At 40.1% G+C, this 14,944-nt stretch overlaps 1 protein-coding gene across 3 annotated transcripts in view; it reads left to right on the plus strand.

Annotated features, from left to right (window-relative positions):
- Nucleotides 1-14,944, plus strand: part of LOC8027838 (glutamate receptor ionotropic, kainate 2) — a 319,417-nt gene that overhangs the window by 250,602 nt on the left and 53,871 nt on the right. For all 3 annotated transcript variants that reach the window (XM_029994322.4, XM_029994323.4, XM_029994324.4), the window contains 2 exons: nt 8,018-8,388; nt 9,103-9,301. In XM_029994322.4, the coding sequence (XP_029850182.2) occupies nt 8,018-8,388; nt 9,103-9,301 (570 nt within the window). The remainder of the gene's footprint in view (nt 1-8,017; nt 8,389-9,102; nt 9,302-14,944) is intronic.

Consider the following 14,944-nt stretch of genomic DNA (forward strand, 5'->3'; position numbering starts at 1 on the left):
GACAATTCGATTTTAGTAAAATCTCAATTTTAGGGCTTAAGGAACTACTAACGAGCAAGACACCTTCGCTTACGTTACTTATACATTACTTGAGGGTTGATATAAACAAGTCCACAGATACCACACGCGCAGTCCATTGAAATACTATCGGAATCCAGCAAAGATTAAATGCGAGCAATGTGTATAATAAATGTTCCTTGTTTTTTTGTTTTTTTTTTGCTTTTTTTTAGTTTACCCCTGCACTTGGGCTGTCTTACTTATGATTCTCTCCCCATGGCCCAGACTGTATTTAGCGTGTTGCTTGAGCAGCATGCAGCTTTCTGCTTCGGCGATCTTGTTTAAAAACAGAGATACAAGAAAATATAGTATACATAACCTGCCAATTCATTCTGACCATCGGCAGCATTTATTGTGCGAGATGTAAATCTATATGGAGGCTCCTGCAATCGTGGCCATATTTCTTCACTTTCATAAACCAGCTGTAATTCATGCGTTGCCTGCCCTGTCAACCATGCTTAAAATGTTGGTTGAAGTTTCGCCTGTAGTTACAGGCCATACCTCAATAAAGGCAGATAGAAAAATTTACACTTCCTACGAAAAACATGCCAAAAAAAATTAAATAGAAACAAGCGCGCCGTCAGCTAGCGTCGTCACAGCCTCCACAGGGCGAGCGGGGCGAGTCGGGAAAAAATTCTCTCCTCGCCGTGACGTCACCCCGGTTCGCCGTAAGGGGGCGCCACGCGAACTTCTCAGGGCTAATACAATGCAAACACAGATCAAAGCACGCTTACCAATTGTGTTGAGTTGCTTGTTAGACTGTCGCGTTGTGGGTCTTCCAGCTCTTTTTGAACATAATCACCATAAGGGGAAACTTCAGAGATAGAAAAACTTGAATAAATCAGCACGTTTCCATGTCTAAAATTATTTCCACCCCGCGAAACAAACGCGCCCAACTCACAAGCACAACCACACCGTAAAGAAGAAGAAGAAATTACTGGTGTCGCTACCGATGGGGATCTCTTGCCTTAGAAAACCCAAACCCAAACCGAAATGACGAAATCGCGATAGAGGGTTGCTGTAAAATGTCTTTACAAACTTATGAATAAAAAAGGGTGAATACAAATATTGCTATAATGATAGAAAATTAATATGTAGATCATAAACCGAAGCCAAAAACCAAAACTGACCGAATCGCGATAGAGGGTGCTGTAAAACTGCCCTTACAAACTTACGAATAAAACAGGGTGAATACAACTACTGTTAAGGACAGGAACTCAATGGGTAGATCATAAACCAAAACCGAATCCAATACTGACCGAATCGCGATTGAGGGGTGCTGTAAAAATATTTTTGCAAACCTGTGAATAAAAGGAGTAAATAAAACTGGAATATAAATGTGCAGATTATGAAACGCAACCGCAACCGAAACTGACCGAATCGCGATAGAGGGGTGCGGTGAAAATGTCTTCACAAACTTATGAATAATAGAGGGTGAATACACCTATTGTTATAAGGACAGGAAACAAATGTGTAAATCATAACTAGCACCGACATGCGATTTGTTTCGGGCGCAATGATGTAGGGAATAAATTTCTTGTCTTAACCCATCAAGATATACATTTTTTGTGAAGGTTACTTTTCATTTACACGCATCTTACAGTATTTTATTAGTAAATTATTTTAATGCACCAAGCTCCAAAGTGTGATTTATATTATTGTCCTACAATACGCTATTTTTCTCTAAAATGTGACTGTATGTGAATCTTGATCCTAGCATTATTTCGAGCTATAAAGCTATTTGAATTTTCATACCACCATTGATTCAACGATGGTGTGTTGTGTAAGCTGTGTGGCAAATATATCATTTTCGTCCAAAAACAACTCTCCAAGAGTACAGAAACATGTTCCGATTGACCGGATTCTGAATTGTAGTTTCCAATACATATTTCATTGTTCTGACAGACATATGTCTAATTGGTTTCTATTGCTCAGATAGAGATGGACAGTTGGCCTAGACATTCCTATTGGACCATTCGAGGTTTACACTAGTCAAGGAGACATTTTTTTTTGGCCAACAAAACTTTTCGCGACTGATAAAAATTCCTAATGGTCCGATGAAGTCCCTATGGGACCAGTCCAACCTACTATGTGACCAATAGGAATTCCTATTAGACAGATCGAAATTCCTATAAGCCCAACAGGCATTCCTATGGAACTGGTACACATTCCTATGGGACCAATAGAAATTCATATGGAACCGATACTGATTCCTAAGGCACCGATAGAATTTACTATTGGACCAATAGAAATCTCCATTGGTCCTATACAAATCTCTATCGGATTTTTTTTTGTTGCTAGGGGGTGGACTAGAACTGAAATGGTACATGAGACATATATTAAAGAGTACTAACTTGCTTCCTCTAATGGCCCTAATGACTGCCTATGCCAGGTGATTTTCTTTTTTTTGTTCAAACATTTATTACAAGATATCCGGAAAAGATGCACTTATGCGGCTTATGCAGGTGAGTTATACGGCCAGGGGGACATTACGTGGGTTGCTAATTTTTGCGGTAAGTCGGCTAATTAATTAAAATTCGTTAATTATCTTTTTAATTAGTGAAAATAAACATATGGTTTTAATTAGAAACTTAGAGAGCGTAATCGAAAACCACTAAATTAACTTTTTTTAGAACGACTTGAAGCTCGTGGGAAACTCAGGGGCGCGCCAAAGTTGCCACTCGTGAAGCAGGCGCAAAGCCAACAGTGGCGGAACGCGGATGATTAGATCATTAGGGAGTTTTCGTAGATCGATTCCGTTGTCCCGCAACGCTCTCCGCAACCCGCTACGCTAGCCGGAACTCTGCAGCCAAGGCCATCGTTGCGCAGGCGGAGTAGTGGCTTCTTCGTTTCAGAGGGCTTAGCGGAGGGGGAAACGCCGTCCACGAGAACTTCCTATAATCGCGCTCCGCCACTGCTAGCTTTGCGCCTGCTTCACGAGTGGTAACTCTGGCGCGCCCCCGAGTTTCCCACTAGCTTCAAGTCGTTCTAAAAAAAAAAATATTTAATTGTTTTTGATGACGCTTTCTAAGTTTCTAATTTGAACCATATGTTTATTTTCACCAAATTAAAAAGTTAATTAACGAATTTTGATTAATTAAGCAACCTATCGCAAAAAAAAATTACCCAGATAATGTCCCCCTGGCAGTATAACCCACCTGCACAAACCGCATAAGTGCATATTTTACAGATTTTTTGTAATAAATCTCTTCGAATTAAAAACAAAAATCACCCGGTATAAGGCCATACAGGTTGTGGCTTCCTGTAAGGAATCTCTTAGGACTTTCTTTTTTAGTGCATACGGGAGTTGATTAGTTTCCCCGCAGACTATACAGCAACTGGTTTTTCATACAAAGAACCCATATATGAATAAACAGAAACTGCCCTCCTGTAACACCTCCTATAAGGAACTTGTTTCCCATACAAAGAACCGATATAGGAATAAACAGGAAATACCTTCCTGTAACACTTCCTGTATAACATTCATATGTTTTTTTTTTCAATAGGTATGTCCCCCACTCCTGTACCCTAAGCCCTTTCACCGCGGCATTCTTTAATGCAAAAAAGTGAAATGCACGTTCCTACCTACGTACCTCCACTCTCTTGCCCGTGTAAATACATTATATAGGGCACAAACCTCCATCTGGATGCCCCAAAACTGAACGTGTTGATAGCACTCTTGGGGATGATCCTTTATTATCGTTTGTATGTATTTGCAGGTTCCTTCGATTGGAAGTTATTAATCCAGGAACTATGCGTTACTGAGTTATGAGTAAATTTACGGAGTACCCAAGAAAGTTTGCTATTACCTCTTACTGAAAACACATTAACTGACAGCAGAAGTTACGAGCACGCAGCCTAGATGTTTACAGATTTTATTCGATAATTGATATAACAAGAAATTTTTCGCCATTTCGTCATAACTTCATTCGTTATCGAGGCTGCTCGTCAAGGACTGAAAATATAGAAAAAAAAGGACTAAAAAGAAAAGGGTTAATATCATCTGAACAATGTGAATGACCGCGGCGGACCTTAGATATCGGGCGTAAGGTAATCATTAGCGAATTGATTGCAGAAAGTTTACTAACTTTTAAAATATTAACATTAGCTGTAATATTTGAAAGAGGGATTTGCTGCAGGTTTTCAAGATATATCACAGCTGCTGTAGAAATCCGACAACTGCCTTTCTTTTCCGCGCTGTTGTTTTAGAAAGCTTAGGCCGAGCAGAGACTGAGCTTTCGAAATCAAGTCCCAAAAGAGCAGAGGTCGAGTGTAAAGTCAGCCACCTACGCAGGTCCGGGTAGCCAGTCTTCACGAGTCCACCTGATAGCCTTGCCTTATCGGACAGTCGCGTAATGTCGAAAGGCGGGTCACATTCTGCTCTCACGGACATGCAGCTTTCGCTACTTTTTTTACTTATTTTCAGTGTGGCGACCTGTAGACAGCCTTACTTTATGAGTAAGAAGCGCAGAGATTATTTTTTTTTAAATATTTTAAGAAACTGCATAGCATAATCTGGACGACAAAATGCAGCGGTTGTTCAGGAAGATTTGAAATCTTAATTAGTGAAGGCCGGGTAATTGTGTTGCAGAATATCACATTTATTTTGCTCCATGACGCCCGCCGAAGTCGATAAACTCATCGTGAACTGATCTTTCTTTTATTTCAAATGATCTTCGTTTTAAGTTATTCTCCATCGTTTGTGAAATGCCAGCAATAAAATAGTGTGACCGCAACCTTTCATGTAGTGTTACGCAGCAGTTAAATTTCACGCAAACGTTTCTGTCTTTGAACTAAATATAAGTTAATATTGAGCTGCGCGCTGTAGTGTGCTCAGCTTCGCCTGGATTATAGCAACAATTCGGAAACGCACGTCTGGGGCGTTTTCAGACGCAACCCACCACAGCTTGCAAATGAATTAATAAAGATAATTGCAACCGCCCCCCCCCCCCCCTCCTTTTCACTCCGAGTTTACGCGATACCTTTCACCTCAAAGTTCAGTAGTTCAGTGAATGCATCATATAGGGCCATGTTATTTAAATATTCTGAGAAGATATAAATGAGTCGCTTCAAAGAGTTAAGATGGAGTTATGCGGGGTTTAGACGGATGCAAAGTGTATTGATCACCAGTTCCCTTCTCTGCCACATTACCGTTCACAACTGAGAGCATTGGCATGTATCAGCTGCTGCGAGAGACGGAGGGCATAAACCTTAGCCGATTGCTGCACAAAATCGACCGGCTTATTCATGGGCAGCGCACTGGGATTCAGACCGAGAGGTGCTTGAATAGGGAAATCTTTTATTCGGTTCCGGGAGGGGAATGAGCACTTTTTAGAGTAGTTTTGGGTTAGTTTTTATGTTCATTGTTTTGCTTGTGTTGCCATGGTAGCTGAACGTTTTGTGCTGACATACCTTGCACTAGAGTAATTGCGGCAGCACGAACGGACGGATTGAAAAGCGACCTTAAATTTTTTTGGAAGTAGTGGGTACCGTCATTAAGCATTCCATGTTTAAAACAAATAGGCAAAAAAAAAACATTGGTGGACGGCAATCGGAAACTAAAATACCTGTGAATTTCTTCCCGAGGATTAATTCCAGAAAAAATACCATAGTATACCTACATACGTCAACCCTACAGATATTATTCTGACATGTCATATGAGTAAAGGATACATAAACTGTAGCAGTATAAATAACTATAAATACGATTAATATTTATAGAAGGTTGTTCACCTGAAATGCTAGAGCAATTGATTTCAAATTGAATATTTGTTCACGAAAGCACTTCACCAGCTGTGGCCTATCTCGAAGAGTTGAAATAAATTTGAAAATATTATTTGAAATTTAGAATGTTTTATATAAAACAGGGAGCATTATATAGATATTTTAAGAAAGAAAAACTTCATACCTGATGCAAGAAATTTTAAACGTTACCCTGTCAGCTTATGGATGGATTTGGAGACGATCTCGAACCTCGAACAATTTTCGAGAAGAATCAGTGCCAACACTATGCATTTTTAAGCCGATTTACGCTCCGTGGTTTCAGTTCACATGCGGGCATTGTGCTTCACTTATCAAAATTAAAAAAAAAAATCTGGGCATGCGGCGTCAATAAAATTTGAACATTCGTGTGTTCATGCATAATACTATTGAGGATAATAACCAGGTATTTCTCTTGGCACTAATGAAACGTTAGTTTCAGTTTACATGCCACTTATATGTTCTTGTCCGTTCATTTTCAACTGGCTACATAGTACCGCAGTAACTTAGGAGAGGGGATAAATCAGTTTCGCCTCCAAGGCTCTTACATTTTTTTTATTCGGTAATGGAATTAAAAGTTGTTACCTTCGAATGAAACTATAGGATTTCATATTTCCCAAGAGCACATAACTTTTCAATATAGTCCCCACCGACGGCCATGCGCTTGCGCTACCGATGCAGTACTCTCAGCATGCAGTCGTAGATGATTGAGGGCGGCTGTTGACGACACCAACGGGGCACGGCATCGGTAACCTTGCCACCGGACGCAAGCCGCGTATCTTTCAGATGTTACTTTTCCTAGAAAGCAGCCAAAATTCTGACGGAGCGAGTTCCGGGCTGTAAGGTGAATAAGGTAAACAATCTTGAAACTGCAGCTCCTCCAGCCAACGCCGCTCTAAGGGAACTCTAGTCGCCATCAATCACCTACGTCGACACGCGGAGAGTAGTGCACCGGTGGCACAGGTGCATCTCCGCTGGAGGGAACGATATTGAAAATATATGTGTTCCTGGAAAAGGGAGTGCATTTGAAATTTTAAGTTGAATATAACATCTTTTAATTACATTACTGAATAAAATAATTTTCAGGCTAAGACGCAGACGTTATTTTTCGCCCCTCGTGTGTGTGACTTATTTTAATTTGCATCAATTTGAGACAACATTGAACATACTTTGCAAACAGAATACTCTGGCTTCATTGTGGGGCATATCTCTCATAATCTACATGAATAAGCTCAAACCTGAGTGAAACTCCTGTGTTGCTTGTTTTCTTGCAAGCAACATTTTTACTGAGGCTTTTTTCGCGGTATAGGTCTTTTTTTCTCAGAATGCAATCCAGTATTGCACCTGCTCCTCTAGGAGAGTAGCGAAATGTCGCTCGACGGTGCCCCTCACGGTTATAATGTCGTTGTATTGGGGGTAAAGGACGAGGTATTGCATCAATTCCAAGAATGTAATCTTTATTTTCACGGGATACGTTAATTCTTAATTAAACTTGCTGTTGCACCATATTTCGATACAATAAAGTTACAGAAGAGTTCGATATCCGCTTGACTGTGTCGAACACACAAATATAAAAGTTAAATGTATATATATGAATGTGTTTTCCGATATAAATACGCTTATTCATTCGCGACGATTGAAGAACACACTAATACATTTCAGAGTCATAAAACAAACATATATCTCAAAACTAATGGGAACTTTTTCTATCGTCTTTTTTTAAATTTGGCAAGAATTTTACCCAGATATCTACTAGACACAATGCTGGTAGCATCAAAAGCAAAATGTACTGCTGACGTTATGTACTTCTTTAGGCAAGAAGGAGCAATGCGACTACAATATTACACCTTTAATATATTTAATGTCCCTTCGGCGTTAAAAAGTTTCCACGTTACTACCATACACACCAAGCACGCATTTCATAAACCCTAATGCATCTGTCACCAGTCCGTACTACGCTAAAAAAAACGAAGATGTGTTTCTGGGGTACGTTTTGCAGCATTTGGACGTTTCTTCGATAAAGGAACTTTTGATTAATATTTTAGGGGAACCTCGTTCCCTCAGTCGGCGACCAGTTGTAGCTGAACGAGGTCACCTTGCTTCTCTGTACTCGAAAGAAATGCTATGAGATAAATCAATGAGAGTTAATTTAAAGCCTTCAAAACCATTTATATATTTTATTTGCAATGCTTCGTTGTAGGAGGCTGACTTGGCTCTCGCCGATTTGACCATCACCTACTCACGAGACGAAGCCGTGGACTTCACGACTCCCTTCATGACGCTGGGCATCGGCATCCTTTTCCGCAAGCCGCAAGAGAACCAGGCTCTGCTGTTCTTCCTGTCACCTCTCTCGGTGGACGTTTGGTTGTGCATGGCACTGGCCTACTTGGGCGTGAGCCTACTTCTGTGCCTGGTGGCTCGCTTTAGCCCCGCCGAGTACTACTACAGTGAAAATACTCAACTGTGCGACCATCATAGCGGCTGTCCTTTGAGGAACCGCTTTACGCTTCTCAATAGTCTTTGGTTTACCATAAGTGCCATTATGCAGCAAGGGTGCGAGAACTCGCCTAGGTAAGTAGCATATTTTTTTGTTGTTTTTATATGCGGGTGCTTGTAAAAGGGCGCGTCGCTCCATATTCGTGCCTTGTCTAAAGATAAGAGTCATTCAGCTTTTTTTTTTAAAGTTGTTACTATGAGAAAGAAAAACAAATAATTGATTAGATCATTTTCGATCACGTTGCAGTAACCTGAACTGGAGTAGAAAGAAAACATTAAAACGTAGATGGGACAACAAATAGGAAGAACGACTTCGCCCTCTCTATTTTGTGTTCCTTCTGTGTTTTGAGTTTTTCCTTTCCAACTAAGCCTCGTTTTAATTCAAAATAGTTAAAATTCATCAGCTCGTCTGCACACTTACTATATTTTTTTCTGAGCGTTTTCAACACGATATATTGTTATGATGAGAAGTCCGTTATTGTTTTTGGTTTCATGCTCTGTGTTGATTTCTTGTGGGAAAAACGTTCATCTTCGATTTCTAGCTTGCATTGAACAATGGTTAAACTACTGCGAAATCACGTTTAGAGCGCCAAAAGTTCTAAGCTGCCATATCGCTTTTACGTAGCACACATGGGGAATAATCAAACTGTCAAGAGATCAGAAATGTTTAAATAAAATCTAGCACTCATATGATATATGTACTTTTAGGGAAATGAATGAGAACACTTAATTGAGAAAAACCTTGTATTAACGAAGACCTGATCGTATGCTCTTGTTTGCTGGTTTCAGGTCCGTCCCTGCAAGAGTGATTGCAGCCTCTTGGTGGTTCTTTTCCTTCGTGGTTATTTCGTCGTACACTGCCAACCTCGCTTCATTTTTGACACGAGAGAGGCTGCGCTCTCCTATCGACAGCGCAGAGGATTTGGCGAGACAGTCGCACATTCGCTACGGATGCGTCCGATCTGGCTCCACGGAGGCCTTCTTCAAAGTAAGTTATCGCAAATCATTCTAACATTCTTTTAACGGGCCTCTCCTGTCAGGGTTTGCAAGGTGTTGTGTCTTAAAAAGCGCCCACAGGACGCTCTCACTCTAAACGTAGAGTGCGCGCAACATCTAGACGGTGCACGCGAACCGCCGACTATCTGGTAACGAAACCGGTACTGAAGCTAAAAAAAATGGACGGGCTCCGAGACGGGCGTTGGGTAAATTTCTCTTCCAGCAGTTACATTCGACGGAAACAATTAATTATTAAAAAAAATACTTGTAACTTTTTTGGAGCGTGTAATAATTTCAATTGCAAAAAAAAAAAAAGTAGTTTGGTTGCGGAGGAACCGTGTTCGACTGGCATGAAAAAAGCGGTAATATTTATGTTAGCGCACATTAGCCTCGATGATTTCTGCCATCACATACACAAAACGTTTTAAGGAAGCAGTAGATTTCAATGTTACGGTTGCTCCGCTTTAATTTCTAAAGAGCGAAATATGTAGAATAATAGAACTTCATGTTGTTTGGAGACAAGCTGCGTGTCAAATCACTTTGATGAGCAGAAGGTGGAGGGTGAATTACGTATCATAAAATATTTCCAAACCTTACAAAATGGCATCCTTGCTGTGGGAGTCGGGAACTGATGTGACACGCTTCATGTGAATATACATACCGCAATACTGGACCAGAGAGGTTTGGAGGGGCCAGGTAATTAGGTAGATTCTTTCCATCATTGCTGCAATTGGAAAAATCTGTTCTGCGTCAGAACAAACTCTCAAACTTTTTTAGAGTTCTTCGCCACTTTATCTACAGGATGAGCCGGACGTATCGCCTGATTTGCTTCAAGATGTAAGGTAGCGTCCAGTGATCACTTTTGTTATTAACGAAAAAGTTTTTTTCTCACTTCGCAAAAGCGTTTTGTTTTGTTTTTCTCTACTAAGTAAATGTTTACAGCGACAGCTGTTAGACGAATCCTCGCCGGGACAGGATGAGCCGGACGTATCGCCTGATTTGCTTCAAGATATAAGGTAGCGTCCAGTGATCACTTTTGTTATTAACGAAAAAGTTTTTTTCTCACTTCACAAAAGCGTTTTGTTTTGTTTTTCTCTACTAAGTAAATGTTTACAGCGACAGCTGTTAGATGAATCCTCACCGGGAAATTGCGCGGTTGTCCTTCGTGAACACCCCCGGTGACGTCATAAGCTACATAACCGCCTTGAGCCGCCGCCGCTGAGTTTGTGAGGAAACGTGAATTTCCATTTATTGAGCTGGATTTGAATGAGAAACCTACGGATGACAACAATTGTTTCTTCAGGGTAAACCGTGCTACCATCTCCGGTTTCGCTGCTGTCCTCTGCCAAGCAAATATACAAATACACAAATAAGTACAATGATAGCGAATTGCGCTAGCGCAAAGCTGCTGCGCCTTTGGCAGAGGTTACGCGGTAGCGTATTGTGTTTACTTTTAGATATCTTTCGCACATCAAGATCTATTCAAGCTGTCACGTACGACAGGGAACAAACATATCACAGTTTTGTGTAACAGTGCGCTTCTCTTACTTTGGTGGGTTGCTACTTGTTTACGTGATAAATAAAAATAAATATATATTTTGTTTTACACGCCGGGTTGACATAAAAATACAAGCCCGAAATGGTATTTTTGCCCTGTTCCGTTGGTTGCAGATCTCCGTTCGTTGCCGCCTTCCCTTTGTTGCCGTTCTTTCGATTTTCTTGTTTGTGCGCTCGAGCCAAGATGCTGCTTACTGCAAAGTTTCGTCAGCTGCGGCATCCTTACCGCATCTGAACTCTGCACTTAAAATTTACCCAGATTGTGCAGTGAACACGTGCTGTGTTATTTAATTTAGAGGCAAAATATTGCAAAGAAAACAACTTTACAACCGCAAAACAATCTTAAAGTGAGTTGTATTTAGCATAAATTTAAAATGAAACAATGATTTGAGGCTGGCGCAAAAAAGCTTGGCGTAAAGCATTAAATACCTTAAAAAGCTACGCATGGCCTGAGTTTCTCAAATTTCTTAAGCATAAGTCAGCCGATCTATATATATATATTTAAAAAAAAAAAAAAACTAATTGGGGTTTCACTCGGCTAAATCCGACTTTTCACTTTTTTTCTTTTAAAGCGGGGAGGGCTTTTTTTCTGTTTACAAGCCAAGCCAGATTCATATTTCTTATGGTTTCGATCCCGAGAAGTGATTTTTATGCAGCCTTTAAATGACGCGCCTCCTTCCGTAGCACCACGGCTCGAGATATTTGAAATAAAAAAGTTCAATTTTATAATCATGCTTATGTAAAATTTTCCAGTGCCAGCATCTTCTACTGTTATGTACATTCATAAAATAATTCATGGAATAAAACTAATTTTATCATGTCCAATTACCAATGTATATCACAGATGGACATCTCTTAGGAAAACACGCAATTAAAAAAAAAGTTATGCCGTAAAACGATACAATCAGAATTATGTTTTAATTGGGAGGGGGGCGTTGGTGGCATTAGGAAAATAAATATGCCGGCTCTATGCCGCACGTCCACGCTTGACTCCACATTCGGAATCGTTGCTGGTAGAGGTTGTATAATTATGTGAATAACATAGATAAGCCATTGAAGTCGGCGGGCAACGGTTGCCACATAGCCACTACTTTGAATGTCAACAGCTAAAATTCTTTTATGCGCTTTAAAATTAAGATCTGTATTTTAACACTACAGTCAGTGGAAATTACAATGCAAGTAATGGGATCGTTTTTATTTACACCAGGTTTCCACATCCTTTGTCCTACAGGTCGCCAGGAGGAAAAAAATAACTTGCTTATCGATCCCTTCAAATAAATGCTGGATTAACGAAGACGCCGATACCAGACGAAAGGCTTGCGAAAACGACTAAATCCCCCCGTCAACCACGCCGCCCAGCGTTTCAAGGGACTGGGAGTTAGGTTTCATGCACGAAATCATGGAAATCATAGAAATGAAAAAAATGGCGTAACGCTGCCGAACCACTTCAACAAGAAACCAGAAGTACTTCCTCTTACTGCAGCCTTACTATCCATTTAACGTTTGCTCGGTAGACGCACAAATAGAAAGTTAGCATAAATTTCGCTTTAAATGTCTGTGCTCTTTTTTATTCTTGTTGATAGTGCAGGGTATTTACTGCGTCATCTGCTTCCCAGGGGTATCGGACGTTTGTATACGGAAAATGCTTTATTCCGGTTTCAGCGGTATTTAAATTTATTTTAAAAGAAGAAGCTTTTAACAACGCAAGATATATTATGAGGCAAATGCATGTTCGTTACGGTTTTGAGATGACTGGCATATTTTGGCAATGCTAGACGCAGCGAAATGATCCTTCTGCGTCATTAAGACAGTTATGCACATACATGTAGTGACTCGTTATTCTCAATTATTCGCTAAAATCTCCTCCATCATCTGTGTGTTAATTGGCCGTAAATTATTTTTTCGATTTTAGATCAGGAGATTTAAACATACCCTATGATTTCATCTATTTTTTTTTTATAAATTCAAGCAAACTTCTATATTTGCAAAAATAATATACGGCCTTTCAGCTATTATACGATGAGAGATCATTCTCGTGATTTCGACCGATTTTTAATTTGGAAGCAGAATGAAAGCAAAAAGTCTCTCCCACTGTGATGAGGATACCTAAGATTTGATGAGTTAGCGGTGACAAATACGCCTCATTAACTTTTACAAAACTTAAGAAGTCCCATTCGTCACGAGAACGCCTTTATCAAGCGGAAAACTCGCGGCGTTCATTATGCATCCATTGTAGATGTGTAAAAAATAGCAAGTACTATACATATGTAATCAATTAATTTCTAAAGTCAACTGAATTTCTACAAATAGCAAAAAAAAAAGATGACTTGGCTTTTAGTAATACCCTTTCTTAAACCGGTATTTGCATAACGAAACAGAAACCGCTTTAGTAAGATTGAATTAAAAAAATAAGAGGATTGCGAAACTAATTTTCTTTTCCTTTAGGCTTCCTCTGATCCTGCTACATGTAAAAAAACGTGATAAATGTAACGTTCACTTCCATTGAAATCATCGGTTGTCTAAAGTCAATTAAGCAGTATATTTTAGGCGATCGCATATGTGAAACCCCAGGAATACCGTCAAATTGTGGTTTTCATAATGCAAACCTTCCTGTACGCTATACTTGTATATATAAAAGCGCATAACAACGTAAATACTGCATAACATTAGTATATTTCTGCCCTCCACGAAAGGGAATACTCAGCTGAATAAAACCAATATTATTTGGTGTATAACTAGGAGGAAAAACAGAATTTGGGATATTTGAGAGATAATTATATTTGGGGTCTTCTTGCTTTACCTGCTAATGGAGCGCGATGACGAACGCACGGAGATGCCCAGTTTTACCCATACGTGGCAATTTTTGTTTGTGTTCGTCTCTCTTTTTTTTTTAAAGCTCTCATTGCCTGGAAGCACAACATTCATTGATTTTCATTAATTTTATACCGCATGTCACTGCACAAAATAATGATAGCGAAGTACGCACTAAGAGCAATAGCAGCTTCTTTTTAAAATTACGGTATCATAAATATTTAGAGAAAAGGATTGGATGGATTGAAAATTCTATCGGGTTCTATTTTCGCTGGGGTATTTGTAGTACGCATTTTGTGATTTTCTATCATTGTTAAGTATAGAAATAGCGAAGCATTTTCGTTAATAAGAACATAGACAGATTTATAATGTTAACAAAAAGCCAAACATCCTGGTTAAAAAAAACAGTAAATAATGACTCTGCCTTCGAAATGACGAAATTATTGGCGCTGTGTGTAACTGGGTAATTGGTCCTCTGCCCGAGACAGAATGATTACTCCAGGTACTGAATGAACCAAACATAATGCCGTAATAAACACAGCCATGGCTGCTGACAGGAAATACAAATAAATTTGTCAGGCGATGGGGTGACGTCTATATTCAGGTACAAACTTGCAGGGATACACTAACTGTTATATCTTGAATCGAGCTCACAGCTTGAAGCAGAGTTCTTTGAGATGTGTTCATGGACATTTGCCTTTAAGGGGAATCTCAAAGATTGGACGATACGTGAAACAAAACGTACCGCTCCAACACGTCCCAGACTCTTTCATTTGCATGTCACATACGGCGGCCCATATGGCGAGCGAGGCTCTGGGCTTGCGCGGATGCAAGTTGAACTAGTTTGAACAATTGCACCAGCTGCCGGGTTGCTCGTATTGCTCGCCTCAATATCAGTTCGAGATAAAGTCCCAGCCTCGACGGTTGTCTCCACGACTGCTGCACACACACACAGACATACACACACGCACACACAAACACGCACGCACGCACGCATACGGAGACACACAGAGACACACACACCACAGACACACACACACACATATATATATATAGAGAGAGAAGTTGCCTAGGGAATAACAATAGACTTGGAGGCAGCCGGTGTTTGTCTAGCAAACAGTGTCTCTCTTCACAGATCCTGTTTTGGAAGGAGACGGATCTCGCATTTGAGACGCATCAAGCAACCCCAGCGAGAGCCTGTGTTTTGTTAAGTTCGGCGAGCGTTTTCTGTCTTACACACCTTCATAATAGAGAAGCTTTACTGCAA

Source organism: Ixodes scapularis, unplaced genomic scaffold (genome assembly GCF_016920785.2).
Source record: "Ixodes scapularis isolate PalLabHiFi unplaced genomic scaffold, ASM1692078v2 PGA_scaffold2__306_contigs__length_199485367, whole genome shotgun sequence".
NCBI lineage: Eukaryota > Metazoa > Arthropoda > Arachnida > Ixodida > Ixodidae > Ixodes > Ixodes scapularis.